At 48.1% G+C, this 12,636-nt stretch overlaps 4 protein-coding genes across 4 annotated transcripts in view; 2 read left to right on the top strand and 2 right to left on the bottom strand.

Annotated features, from left to right (window-relative positions):
- LOC126562946 (sugar transporter SWEET1-like) overlaps window positions 1-12,636 on the bottom strand; it is a 207,476-nt gene that overhangs the window by 16,514 nt on the left and 178,326 nt on the right. The window lies entirely within an intron of this gene.
- LOC126563082 (peptidoglycan-recognition protein SC2-like) overlaps window positions 1-12,636 on the top strand; it is a 260,445-nt gene that overhangs the window by 75,338 nt on the left and 172,471 nt on the right. The gene's annotated exons all lie outside the window — the stretch shown is intronic.
- Window positions 1-12,636, top strand: part of LOC126562295 (calcium uniporter protein, mitochondrial) — a 134,389-nt gene that overhangs the window by 35,443 nt on the left and 86,310 nt on the right. The window lies entirely within an intron of this gene.
- Window positions 1,807-12,636, bottom strand: part of LOC126563183 (uncharacterized) — a 385,303-nt gene continuing 374,473 nt past the window's right edge. Inside the window, exon 3 of the mRNA XM_050219810.1 lies at window positions 1,807-2,158. Coding sequence (XP_050075767.1) covers window positions 1,933-2,158 — 226 coding nt within the window. The 3' untranslated portion in view covers window positions 1,807-1,932. The remainder of the gene's footprint in view (window positions 2,159-12,636) is intronic.

The following is a 12,636-nucleotide window of genomic DNA, read 5'->3' as shown; positions in this document are numbered from 1 at the left end:
TCATGCGACCGTTTCAAAAAGCGAGTCAAACGATGATGGATGCAGGGAAAAATATGGCGCTACATTAAATCTTAGGGCGAAGGTGATGGACGAAGTGATATTATCAAGCTGATTTCTTGCTAAATTAGTTACAGCTTCTTATTTCTGCTTCATATTTCGGTACTGCGGGTTAAAAAAGGCACGTGCGTTTGCTTTTCTTAACAGGATAATATGCTGCTTAAAGTCAATAGTGCCAATTATGGAATAAGTTGCATTTCTTAAGGATTCTTCATAGAAAAGCTTAATTCGAACGAATTTACTGTGTCTGCTGACTAATGATTTAAATCTAAAGTTGAAAAATAGTCTCAACAATAGAGTTAAATTCACGCGACCATGAAGTTGGTTTAACCATAAATGTGTTTTATTTTCAGATTACTTTTGTTTAATAACATGTAACTAAGTAGTTTCGCTACAAATCTACAATGTTTTTTTTTTTTTGAATATTCATCCAGCCAGTGGCTTCAAGAGTTTCGATATATTATAAATCGTTGGTCATCGTTTTTGCAGATCGTTTACTTCTGTTATCAGGATGTAAAATTGAATACCTTCAATCAACTCATTTTTAGAGTGATCAAGGTGTGAATGTGTTGATATTGAGTTCGCAAAATAAATTACAACAAACAGGCGTCCAACGTTTGCCCTGCGTTTCGTTGGTTGAAAATTTACTGTTTTGTGGAATGAAATGTTCACCAGATTAGCTACACTTTGCCGCAGATGTGTGCTCGTACGAAAATGGTAAAAATACATAGAGTATGTACATAGGAATTGGGGTGATTAAAATAGGCTTCTCGCGTCGGTACGATTAAAATGCGTAAAACTATCAAAACAAAAAGGGAACGTTCCCGTAGTACCCATCAGTTTAAAAGTGCGCTTTGGCCATAAAATGGGAGTCACGTAAGTTTAGCCGAGAGTAGATCGCAAATAGGAGAAACGTTCTCTCGTGTACTTTCTTTCTACGTTCAGTTATGCTAAGTTTGCTAGAATAAGGGCGATAAGGATAAGCGATAATCGTACTGACTAAATGGCCAAACGTGTGCATCTGGTGTGGCATTGCAATTTTCAATCTTCTCGCAACCTGAATTTTTGGTTAAGCTTGTCCAACTTCTCTTTTCGGTTTGAAATACTTCCGTGTAATACGCACAATCACCGGTATGGGCGTTCGATCCACGACACTTCACTTGCTGTTGAGACTATCGTAATGCTCCGAAGATGGTAGTGCGTTTGGATCGAGCACTTCGAACTCCTCAAACTCCATGTCGTCGTACTTGCGCTTCTCGATCAGCTTCCGGTCGTTGGCAAAGTATTGCCGCTCGTCGAACCGCCCGATACTGCTCCAGTTGACCAGTTTTGGGGACGTCAGCTCGTCAGCCTTTCGCTGCTCGGCAATGGCGCTCGGTCGAAGATTCTCACTCTGGTCCACCGTGTGTTGTGTTGTGTTGCCGTTCGTGTGGTGTGACTCCTGGTTCCCATTCGTCGGCGTGTCGGACGATCCGTTGGCAAAGTTGAAGGTGACCGTTTTTGTTACGGAAGCAGCACTCGACGGTGCACTCTCCGGTGGCGACGGATCCTGACCGTTCGACTCCGCCGTGACTGATATCTGTGAGGGGGATTTCTTCACCGCAGACGGTTGCCTAACTGTACCGTTCCCGTTCAAACCGACCAGCTGCTTCATGGTGGCGGCAAACGCAAGGTCCACATTTTTGTTACGGCAAACTTTAGGTGGACGTTCCATGGATGTGGCACCGGTCGTTGTTGGAGGATGCACGACTGTTGCTACCTCGCAGACGGGCAACGACTTTGCTGGCCCTCCCCTTAGTAGCGGTGGTATTACTAGCGGACCTGGGATCGGTGGTGGCTGCGGAACGACGCCATTGGTTGTGATCGGATGCACGGCTACGTTGATGTGATTGTTGACGGTGACAGGTTCTGCACTGGGTGACTTTCGGTCACTGACGGCCGGCGGAGTGCCTTCCACCGTCGTCTGACTGTTGATGGTGATGGCCGGCTCGTGTTCGTACTTTTCAATACACCGCGACTCGATGATGCGTGGTTTGTTGGTGGTGCGTGCGGTGAGCGTGGTATTGCCACTCTCAAGCCTGCTGACCATGTCTCGTACACTCTCCTCCGGCTCCTCGATTGTTGCCTCGGCCGTGCAGCGGGTGGAGTTTTCCTCCGGGAGGATATGACGACCGCGCATGCGCCCGTTCGGTCGCAGTAGATCGGGTGGTGTTTTACCCGTACCGGCCAATTCGAGACGGCTGCTGCAGCTATTCGATTTGACCAGCTTAAATTTAACACCTGCAGAGGGATGAAATGCAGAGCAAACCATTAATGCAAACCGAACAAGCAAGCGAGAACTCGGGGATACACTCGCACACTCGTTGTTAGTTACAAATGTGGTGGAAAGCATCCTTTCGTTGTCAGTATTTGTAGGATTGGGGAGATACAAACATATCCTGTGACAATTACGTGTGATCTAGGTCTAGGTTTAGAATGATCGAGTTTTCCGGGGACAGTCAGTTTTCAACAAACGTGACAGTTACGTGATTGAAACTACATACAAACAAAAACACAAAAATTTACACACTCACAAAGGAACTAAGCCCCACTTAAAAGCGCCGTGTTTTAGATATTTGGTCAATCACAAACATTGCACAAATCTACAACAAAACGTGCCCCTTTTGCTAGGTTAAGGTGATGAAGTTTGTGATACAGTTCTACCCGCAACAGAGAATCATTACACTGCCGTTACCTAATCCACCTTCCCGCTCGCCAGCCAACGGCCTTCGTAGACTACCGGGGCAGCCGTGTGCATGCCCACCATGCTCCTGCTCCTCTTCTTCGTCCACCTCGCCCACCCGCTCATCATCGTCATCATCATCGACAGTGTGCCGGCTGCAGCCTTGTGGCTGACACACACCACACTGCCGATCCTGGCCACGTATCTCCCGCATAATGGCGCGGGTCATCGTGCTGATGTGCTCGGTGCGCTTGTCCAGCACACGGCCACCGTAGTAAGTGACGGTCGAGCCGCACTCGCGTATCTTCTCCAGCACGTCCTGGCTAACGTAGTGTGATTCCAGCTCACCGGCCAGGTGCGAATCCATGGTTGCTGTTACTGCCGCACCCGGCTCATTCTCGCCACAGTCACAGGGAGAGCTTAGGTCACCGCTGGACGATACACCGCTCGACAGGCTGGCAGAGTCCCATTTGCGGATGCCTACGGACAATTGTGGGGTGCGTGCGTGTAGAATGGGAGTTTGGGGAACGGGGACATACAGGGATGATTGAAGTTTCGTGTAGGGGAATGCAAGAATATCATAGAAGAATACGGAGGACGCACAGGTGGGAATAGCAGGAATGGGAAGGAATTTGGGGACATTTTGGAACCACAATGATGGGTACAAGTGGGATGAGAACGTGAAAAAAGAGAAGAGAGAGAGAAGATACGTGAGGTTAGATGTTTGTTGCAGAAGGGGGAGAGGCGGGAGGGAGGGTAGGAACAAGGGGCAAGTGACCAAGAGGAACTCTTCCATTATTTCCTGTGTGTATAAAAGGGCTACTAGCAATACAAGATAAGGATCTCCATTCCTTTTCTCCCCCTGGAATACTTGAGCGGCGAAGTAAGATGTAGTGTACAGGTTTGCTTCCAGAAGATTTGGGTCAGATTGTATAGTACATCGATGGGTATCCTACCCTTAGAGTATCCTCATAACATTGGATTAGAGGTATAGAATGTCGTCTGATAACGTACCTGCCGTTCCGTTCGCCTTCGCTTCTTCGTACGCCTGTTTGGCGGCTGTTCCAAGCCGCAACGTGCCTTCGAACAATTTGCGCACATTGCGCACCGTGTCCGGGCTGGGCAGCTCCTCGTCCAGCAGCTCCTTGTTTACCCGTATCGGATGGTAGAAGAAGTGCTTCTTGATACCGGACGCAGTGGTCGTCCCAGCCGGACGTCTGCCGCCCGGCGCCCCCAGCGCCCCGTTCGTGATCCGACAGACGGCCGCCGGGGCCTGGGGCGGTTTTTCCGAAATTTTCTCGATCTTCGTACGGACCGGCTCGATGATTACAACGTTGTTGTGAGCTAGCAGCTCCTGGAAGCTGTAATCCTGTAGGTACTGCATTAAACCATCGAACTGAGCCGCTTTCCGATGGTTTACCAGCAAGTTTTTTTGAAACATCTCCGACTTCATCACCTTGTAGCGCACATGATCGAAGTCGAGCTCCTTCGCGTTCTTGGGCTTCACTAGCGCGGCCTGCTTGTGTCCATCCAGCTCGATTATCTCGACCGTCGGGCTGAAGCTCTGAAAGCGCAGCTCATCCTCCGCGTCGTCTTCGTTGTCCAGCTGGTAGGTGGAGTACTTGTTGCGGCCGGCCGCCGACTGGCGCTGCTGGGGGCCGCTTGAGGCCGTTTTGGTGGAACCGGTGTTTCTGGAGCTGTCCGATGCTTCCGATGTCGCCGAGCCGATGCTGGACTTCCGCTCGGCGTTACCGTTTTTTGACAGCGATTGCTGGTAGGGCACGGTAGAACCCACCGGAGCAGCGGCCGCAGACGCGGCTACGCTGCTCGTCAGTAGCTCGTTTTTTGCATTCAGCAATGCTTCCTCGGTACGGATGGCATCACCTTCCGATTCGAGCTGCTCTACCTCGTCCAGCATCTTCGACCAATAGCTACGCACCGAGTCCACTTTGTGCAGGAACTCGCGCTGTGTTTGCTGCCCGTTTTTGGACGTTTTGCGCAACGTATCGGCACCGTTGTTGGCAGCGGACTGTGGTGCCGGTTGCTGCTTCGAATCGACAATCTGTATCACTTGTGGCCGTGGCATCTTTGCTTTGTTGCCGTTGTCGCACTGATTGGTTTCCACGATCAACGAATCAAACGACTTGGTTTTAACCTCGTTCGTTTTGATGCAGTTATTAAACGTTTTCGTGACGATGATCGGTGTTGAGGTGAAAATGTTTTCTGTGCTGTTAAAGCGCCGCACACCTTTGAACAGTGGACGATCGTTTACGCGATGTTTAATTTCCCGGCGTGCCTGTTCCTTGAAGGGATTTGTATCCTTAAACAGACTTGAATGGTCTACTTTTGGACTTCCCTGCTTTTCCTCCGCTGGTGGAGGATCTCCCTGTGCGTCGGGAGGTGCTTTTCCGTTCGCAATCGGTATATCGATAGGAGATGCTTCTTCCTTCGGTACCTCGGGTTGAGCTTCTTTCGGCGGCTTTTTTGGAACTATTGGACCAGCCTGTTCGGTACCGTTTTTGGGTACCTTTTCTAAGTCTTTCTCACGTTGAACCGCCTTGGCCGCTACCTCATCAACGATAACTTTTCGACCGCCGAGTTTAACGGTGGGTGCTAAAGCCAGAGGTACCTTTGGTTGTGCGGGAATGGGCTTAAGCTTCGTGCGAACTTCACGCAGTGCGTCTGGTTCCGGCTTTTGACGCTCCTTACTTTCAAAGTGTATCTTACTCGTCGTCTGCTTTCCGACGGTGCTCGCAAAGGTCGAGTAAATGACGGATGAATGGTTCGATTTGGCTTCAGCCGGTGTCACGACGATCGCGGGTGTCGGAATCTCTAAATTGTCTTGCGGTGCAACGATAGTGATGTCACTTTCCTGATCACTATTGCCTGCTACGACGGAATTTTCGTAGTCAAGTTCAACGCCTAAATCCTGCAGATATACTTTGCCCTGTACCTCTTTCGTTGGCGTCTCAACCACCTCGATCGAGGGAGCTCCCTTATCAGATTCCTCTAGCGATGTGTCCTCGTCGGACGGAGGTCGCGTTAGGTTTAGATTCGCTTTGTTCAGGCGTGGCAGTGAATCAAACTCACGCTTACGACTTGCAGCGTCCCCGTCGTGATCGTTGTCGGCAATACGTCTCAGCTTTGCATCGATACGCTCCGAGTTTCTGAGAATCTTGCAAACGTCTGCATCGGGCAGTGAGTTGTACTGATAATCACTGTCGACAGCTTGCAGTGTCTTGTCCTTTCTGCTGATAGGATTCCCTGGAGATGGTGCATCAGTACCAAACTCTTGTCTCAATTTCAAGTTCGAGATGATCGACAGCCGTTCGATAGTGCTGCGACCCGTGTTGTGTTTGGTGTATCGTCGCAGAGAATCGTTTGGATGAATTTTCTTTGGCTCCACACCTACTATTTTAGGTTTCGGTTTCGTCACTTGCCCGTAAAGAGTGTCGATCGTGCTTTCAGCACTTTCAAGATCGTCTACCTCGTGGAACAGCTCCTCGTACTCTTCAAACTGAGCCTCAATCAGGGCTTCTTTACCACGCCGTCTCTGTGTGTCCTCGGTCGGTGTTGATGGCTGCTCATCCAGCAGCTCCTTCTCGTCACTCTCCGACGATAAGTAGATCGAATCGTATGAGATAACGCTCGAGCTCTTGTGCGACACCTGACTGTCCTTGATTTCGATGATTGTGATTCCGCTTTCGTCTTCGTCCCGGGATCCAAACTTATTCGCTCCGGTACGCTTTCGTACAGTGTCGAGCGTTGTGATAGGCTTCGGACCAATTACACGCGTTGGTTCGTCACGCAACGAAAGATCGTCCAGCAGCTTCAGGTCAGCGTCGACTCCGGTATCAGATTTGCTACCACCGGACACACCGGAATACTGACTGTGTACTTCAACCTTAGAGACAAACTTGGTCGAATCGCTGCGGATCGAGTTGCGACGACTGCCGTCGAAACTGTTCTGCTGGTGCAGTGAGTGCTTGAAGATGGATGAATCGATCGAGTCAAGATCGCTCTTGTCCGTATGCCAAGGGAAGGGTTGCTGCTGACCGCTGCTCGCCTGTTGTGCAGATGAAGAGAATCGGCGAGCTAGCGTGTACCCGTTAGCGTCACTTTCTGGTGTCTCCGGTACGTCCCCGTTGTCATCGTAGATGTAGCTAAAACTGCACACAAAAATAATATATCAGCAAATGCATGTTGAGTAAAGAGAAGGTCTGTTCTCGTTCTAGAACACTTACCGTTCTTTGAAAAAATTCCTATCGATCAGCTTCGCTCTCGGAATTAGCTGAGATCTTCTAGCGCCGCCACGCCCGGGGAGATGTAGATCGTTGTACGACTCCTCGCGTATCACGGCAAGGCTGCGGGTGCGTCGCAAGCTGCAAGCCTCTCCAGTATCTGCGTTATAGAACTGCTGATGCTGTTGCTGCGTCGGTTGCCCCGCTTGCTGCTGCGAACCGTGATGATGATGGTGATGGTGATGGTGACTGTGGCCACCGTGCTCGGACGACTTATCGTACGCGATCACCTCCTGGCTGCGGTGGTGTCGCTTCTTTCCACCAGACTTTCCGCCACCGCCGGCAGGTGATCCGGCTACCGATGTTGCAGCTACCGCAGCTGTTGCACCGGCCGATGAACTGAGGCCACTGTTGCCACTGCTACCACCGCCACCGTTTGCCCGCGCTGCCTTCGGATTGACGCCGTACAGATCTTCGTACTCCTCGCGGCGGCTGTCTATGCGCGAATATAGATCGTACAGTCCTGAGTCATAGTCGCGGTAGCGAAACTGACCAGCACCCAAGCCACCGCCAGTGATGCCCCCGCCGATGCCGCCGGCGATGCCACGGTAGCTCGTCGGTAGATCTATATTCGACAGGGACTTCTGACGCCACCCGGATCCTCGGCCCGGCCCTCCGAACGAGTTGGACGAGTCACGGATGCGCACGCGGTCCACGTAGTTCGATGCCGAGTCGGAATTTCTGTATTAGAAAGGGGAATGAATTAAGAATTTGTTTTTAGTACAACAATTTACAAGAATTGGCAAGCAAATCTCGGGAGCTAATTTGTTTCATAAGAAATAATATAATTTGTTTATTTGAAATATTAGTGGCTCATGGTATATTCTGATCACAGCTAACCCGAATGAGAGATTCGTTACCCAGGATCGGCTAATGATGACAATCCTGTAAACTCGCATTGGTACCAGATTGACATTCAGAACAATTTTATACGAATGAACAACAGTTTGAACATGATTTTGTTGAAGTAGAATGTCATACTGCGTGTTTATAAAGCTGACAGGCAGTCCACACAAAAGACGTATGAATCATCAACACGTAGACGAACTTCTCGCAGAGCCCTTCTATACCACTTCATTTCGGACATGCAAATTACCTCGCGCGCCCCATTTGATAGCTGTTTTAGATTTTGCCTCCCAAAATACACCTTCCAATGACCTTCTATCGCAACCGCTTCAAGCCATCCCATGTTGTCCCTTGTTGCCCTCCTACAAACCACGCTCGGAACAGCGAAACCACTTCCAACTAGCAGCAGCTGTGATTAACCCCATGACATCAACTTCCGACGGAACACGGGCACGAGCATCAAATTGCATGCTTCCGCCATCGTAATGAAACGAAACGTCACCACCAGCACCACCGAAAGCGGTGGCAGACCGACGGCACCGTGTAACCACCGAACAGGAACGTCCTCGAAAACGCTCCGCTGCGCTTGGTTTGGGGTTTGCCGGCCCTTTTACACCCGGTGATCGGTGGTAAGCCTTACGTCTATGCGCTTGCAATTGTTTCCGTTTTTTCCCTCGGTGGCGTATGCATGCCGTTTTTGGTTTGGAAAACGAAATTTGTGTACTTTATTTTTATCGAAACGGTATTTCATCATGGCACGAGCTGGCTCACTCGCACACTTGGCGTGATTTTTTGGACGAAACATCTGTATGCCACTTTGCCGCTGCACTTGTCTGCACGCGATCTCGAAAGGGGAAAACGCTAAGGAACCGGGCTGAAGGATGGCTGGAAAGCATTAGGCTTTCCTTTTGGTTTTGCAGGGTGGAAGGGCTGTTGACCGTCGATAAAGACTTTTTCCTAGGTTGTCAGCCCGGTAACGTAATGCTTTATGTCTTGCAAATTGGGTTTAATGATGATCACGTTGCGCGAAGAATTCACTAACAAAAGCGAAGCTGCTAGTGCGTGTGCTTGCAAACGTGCCGGGCAAACGTGGTGGCAATTTTAATTGGACGGAAAAGTGTACAACAGTGAGCGTAGACCAAATATGGATTTTTATTCGCTGCTTTGCGAACGTGACTAGAGACAGGCTGGCGCTTGAGGTGAAAGTGTTTAGCTTTGAATATGGGTATGAATTTTAAATGGCGGCTTAATGAATTGGCGAGTTGGTTTAGTAGGGTTAGGAGGAATTGAACGTGGTGGAATAGATTTGTTTTCACCGATGAGGTTAATTAAATCTCAGGTGGCATAACTCATCGAGAATTGTTTGGTTTTGATTTGATACTGCTGCTAAACTACTTAAATATTATGAAATTTCAATGAAATGGTCGGTTTCAAATTGCAACAATCAATATTGGATACTCTTGGATATTTAAAACCCCGATAATCTAGTTTATATACATAGTCATCACATGCGGTGTTGACAATATAAATAAATAAATAAAACATCTCAAAAACTAGTTTACAAAAACAGAGTGGGTAAATGTAGGGACGGCGCACAGGTTTTACAAAGAACATTTAAGGATATCTTCATAAATCATAGCATTATTGTTTCCAACAATGTGGATGATGTAGTTTGTAAACAAACGTAGGATGGGAATCCTCTTACTTATGCTAATGTGACTTAAAATAGCTAAGAGGAGGGAAGGGAAGTTGAGGTTGTGGTTCTATTTTATTCTATGTTGATATTTTGTCTGCTTCACAAAAATTGTCTTAATAACTAAGAATGGTGAGGAGGACATTATGGGGATTGAAAAAAATTGCACACGACACTAACGAGGATGTAAGGAAGAGGAGTCACGTAGACGAGAACGAAAATGGGACACAGAGACATTGTAGTCGAACAGGTGGCACGCGTTGTTGAAGGCCGATAGCTCTCTTAAAAAAAGTTCGTTTGAACCGTATCGCGTATGGCGGGATGGGATGTGTAAGGGAGGTCTATCGCGTAGACGGCGGGATGGGACGTAAAGGGGGATGGCTGACAGAAGAGAAGGAACATCCAGATCATTGGAGAGGAGACTTGCAATAAAGCATGATCGGAGGTGGGAGTGTCGGTCTCTATAGAGTCCAGCCCAAGAAGCTTACAGCGAACAGGATAGGATGGAGGGGTCAGTTGATAACCTGCAAGGAAACGACGAACAGCTACTCGGGTGAATTTTCGCTGCACCTTCTCCGGCCCGGCCATTGCAGTCGAGCCTGGGCGGGGCGTAGTCCAAGGTGGATCGGACCCAGCAACAAAACAAAGCCTGCAGGCATAAGGGGGCTATAAGTTCTGAAGGCAGTCTAACAATCAGACCCAGAGCTTTGTTGGACATGGCCACAACATGATCAACATGTACGTTAAAAGAGAGAGTCTCGTCCAGCCACACTCCGAAGTCTTTCACTGAAGTTACTCGACCTATGGCGGTGTCATGAAGGGTGTAGTTGTGATGGATCTTAGAAGATCTCCCAAACGAAATAACACAAAAATTTTCACGACACAGATTAAGGCCATTGTTAAGACACCACACGGAGTAGGTATTAAGAGCATCTTGAAGGAGACAACAATCAAAAGACGAACTCAGAAGAAGGAAAATGTTAAGGTCATCCGCATAAAGCAGATGACCATCAGGGGGGAGGGTATACACACAATCGTTAACAAATAACAAAAATAGGAATGGGCTAAGGACACTCCCTTAGGAACCCCAGAAGGATCTTCAAAGGAGTCGGAAAAACAGGACAATACTTTAATTTTATACGATCTGCCATGAAGATATGAGCCAAACAAAGACAGCAGCTGACCCCCGACACCAAGCTTTGCAAGTTTGGACATCAGGAGGTCAAGTGGTATGCTATCGAAGGCTGCTCTAAAATCTGTGTATATGACATCGGTTTGACAACCGGACACCATATTCACAAAGGCAGTGGAAACAAGACACATAACGTTGGATGAAGTAGTGCGTTTGGGAATGAAGCCTTGTTGATGAGCGGATAGGTGGGGGACAATAACAGGAAGAATGGAGGAGTGAACTATAGCTTTCAAGAACTTAGATAGGGAACAGAGCAAGGAAATACCACGATAATTGGAGCATACTGGACGGTCGGTCACCCTTTTTATCTATAGGGATCAGCCAAGCACACTTCCAAATTCTCAGAAATTTTGGACGATGGCTTCCATAGCCTGCATCAGTATGCTCTAAGCAATAGATACCCTAGCGCACAGGACAACCAACTATGTGCTCCAGAGTCTCTAGCTGGGAGCAGACTGAGCAGGCTGAAGGAGCCCGATTCATCCTGTCGAGCAGCAGTCCGTCTGGCACCTTGTTATGCACCAGCAAATACAGTATCGAGCGTTGGTCTGATGAAAGTTGGTCTGTAGCTGGTGACGTTTTTCCGGATGCATCGCCAATCCGTGGAAGGTGACACCATAGCCACTTTGGAGTCTGGAAGTATGTCGACCATCATTTGCCACAAACTTTTTGTAGAAACATTAGGTGCTGGATGGTATGCGAGCTGCTGAATTACCGTCCAAAGTCACGGATACGTCGTGGCAATGGAGCCTATATTCGGGGGAATCCCAGCACAATCAATGTGTAATGCGCTCAGCAAAGTACCGATTCACCAGCAACGCTGTTGTGGTAATGGCGGGAATGTGAAGATTGGTTCAAACTAGTATTTAAAAAATAACTGACACGCTTCATCAAAAACAGAACTAGACTTTAGTACCAAAAACTTAGTACGTTCGTATAAAATTCGTACTTTTTCTTGGCAAGAATAAAACAGTGATCCTGACGCAAGATTGTGATGTGTAAATTATGGAGTTGATTTTCCAGGTCACATGCTTTTCGGTGCAATCTAAATATTAGCATAGCGCTCGATTTAGACCATTCGCCAAAGTTACCACGAAGTTAACGACCCGGTGACGACCACGTCAGACTGCGAGTCACAAATTAACATCTCTTACCACTCGGTCACTTTTATATATAAACCCTGTTACTTCTTCTGGAGTTAGCAGTTAGCTGTCAAAAAACATAGCTTGAAAAAGGAAACCAAATTAAGCAAATACCAAAATGCATATTTAAGCAGTTCTAGTACCGCTCCCGCTGCAAACAAGCTCGTCCAGGTAGTATCGTAAACTGCAAGCAAAAAATATTACCAAATCTCTGTATTCTCCAACCACCCTCTAAGAGGACCAACCCAACATGGGGGCGAGGTTTAGTTGGTGCATGCTAAATGGTTTGTTTATTTTGACTCAAACGTTTGCGTTTGGTGTCATCGTTTTTTTTTTTTGTTTCTACCCAACTTTTAACAAGCACCGGTCCCGAGCTTACTGTCGTGATGTTTTGTTTGACGAAGAACTTCAAATGCATTCCTTACCAACAAAAAAATAAAATAGAAAAAAGCACAAAAACCACTTTCATGGCACAAGGTGTTGGAACTTTCTCTGAGCGTTGGCCATTCGCGTTTGAACGACCCGGTTTGCTGGTTTACCCACCTGACCCACATCCCGTCGACGAAACGACCTTAGTGGCTCACGTGGCTGCCCTTGACGACAGCTATCGCTGGTCCGGATAATCGATCGATCACGAACCGAGCGTAGAAAAACCCCCGCCCCACCAGGCGCGATGTAAATAA

The sequence above is a fragment of the Anopheles maculipalpis genome, chromosome 3RL, assembly GCF_943734695.1.
Source record: "Anopheles maculipalpis chromosome 3RL, idAnoMacuDA_375_x, whole genome shotgun sequence".
In the NCBI taxonomy this organism is placed as follows: Eukaryota; Metazoa; Arthropoda; class Insecta; order Diptera; family Culicidae; genus Anopheles; species Anopheles maculipalpis.
Note: the sequence above shows the minus strand (reverse complement) of the source record. Positions and strands in the feature narration are given on the sequence as shown.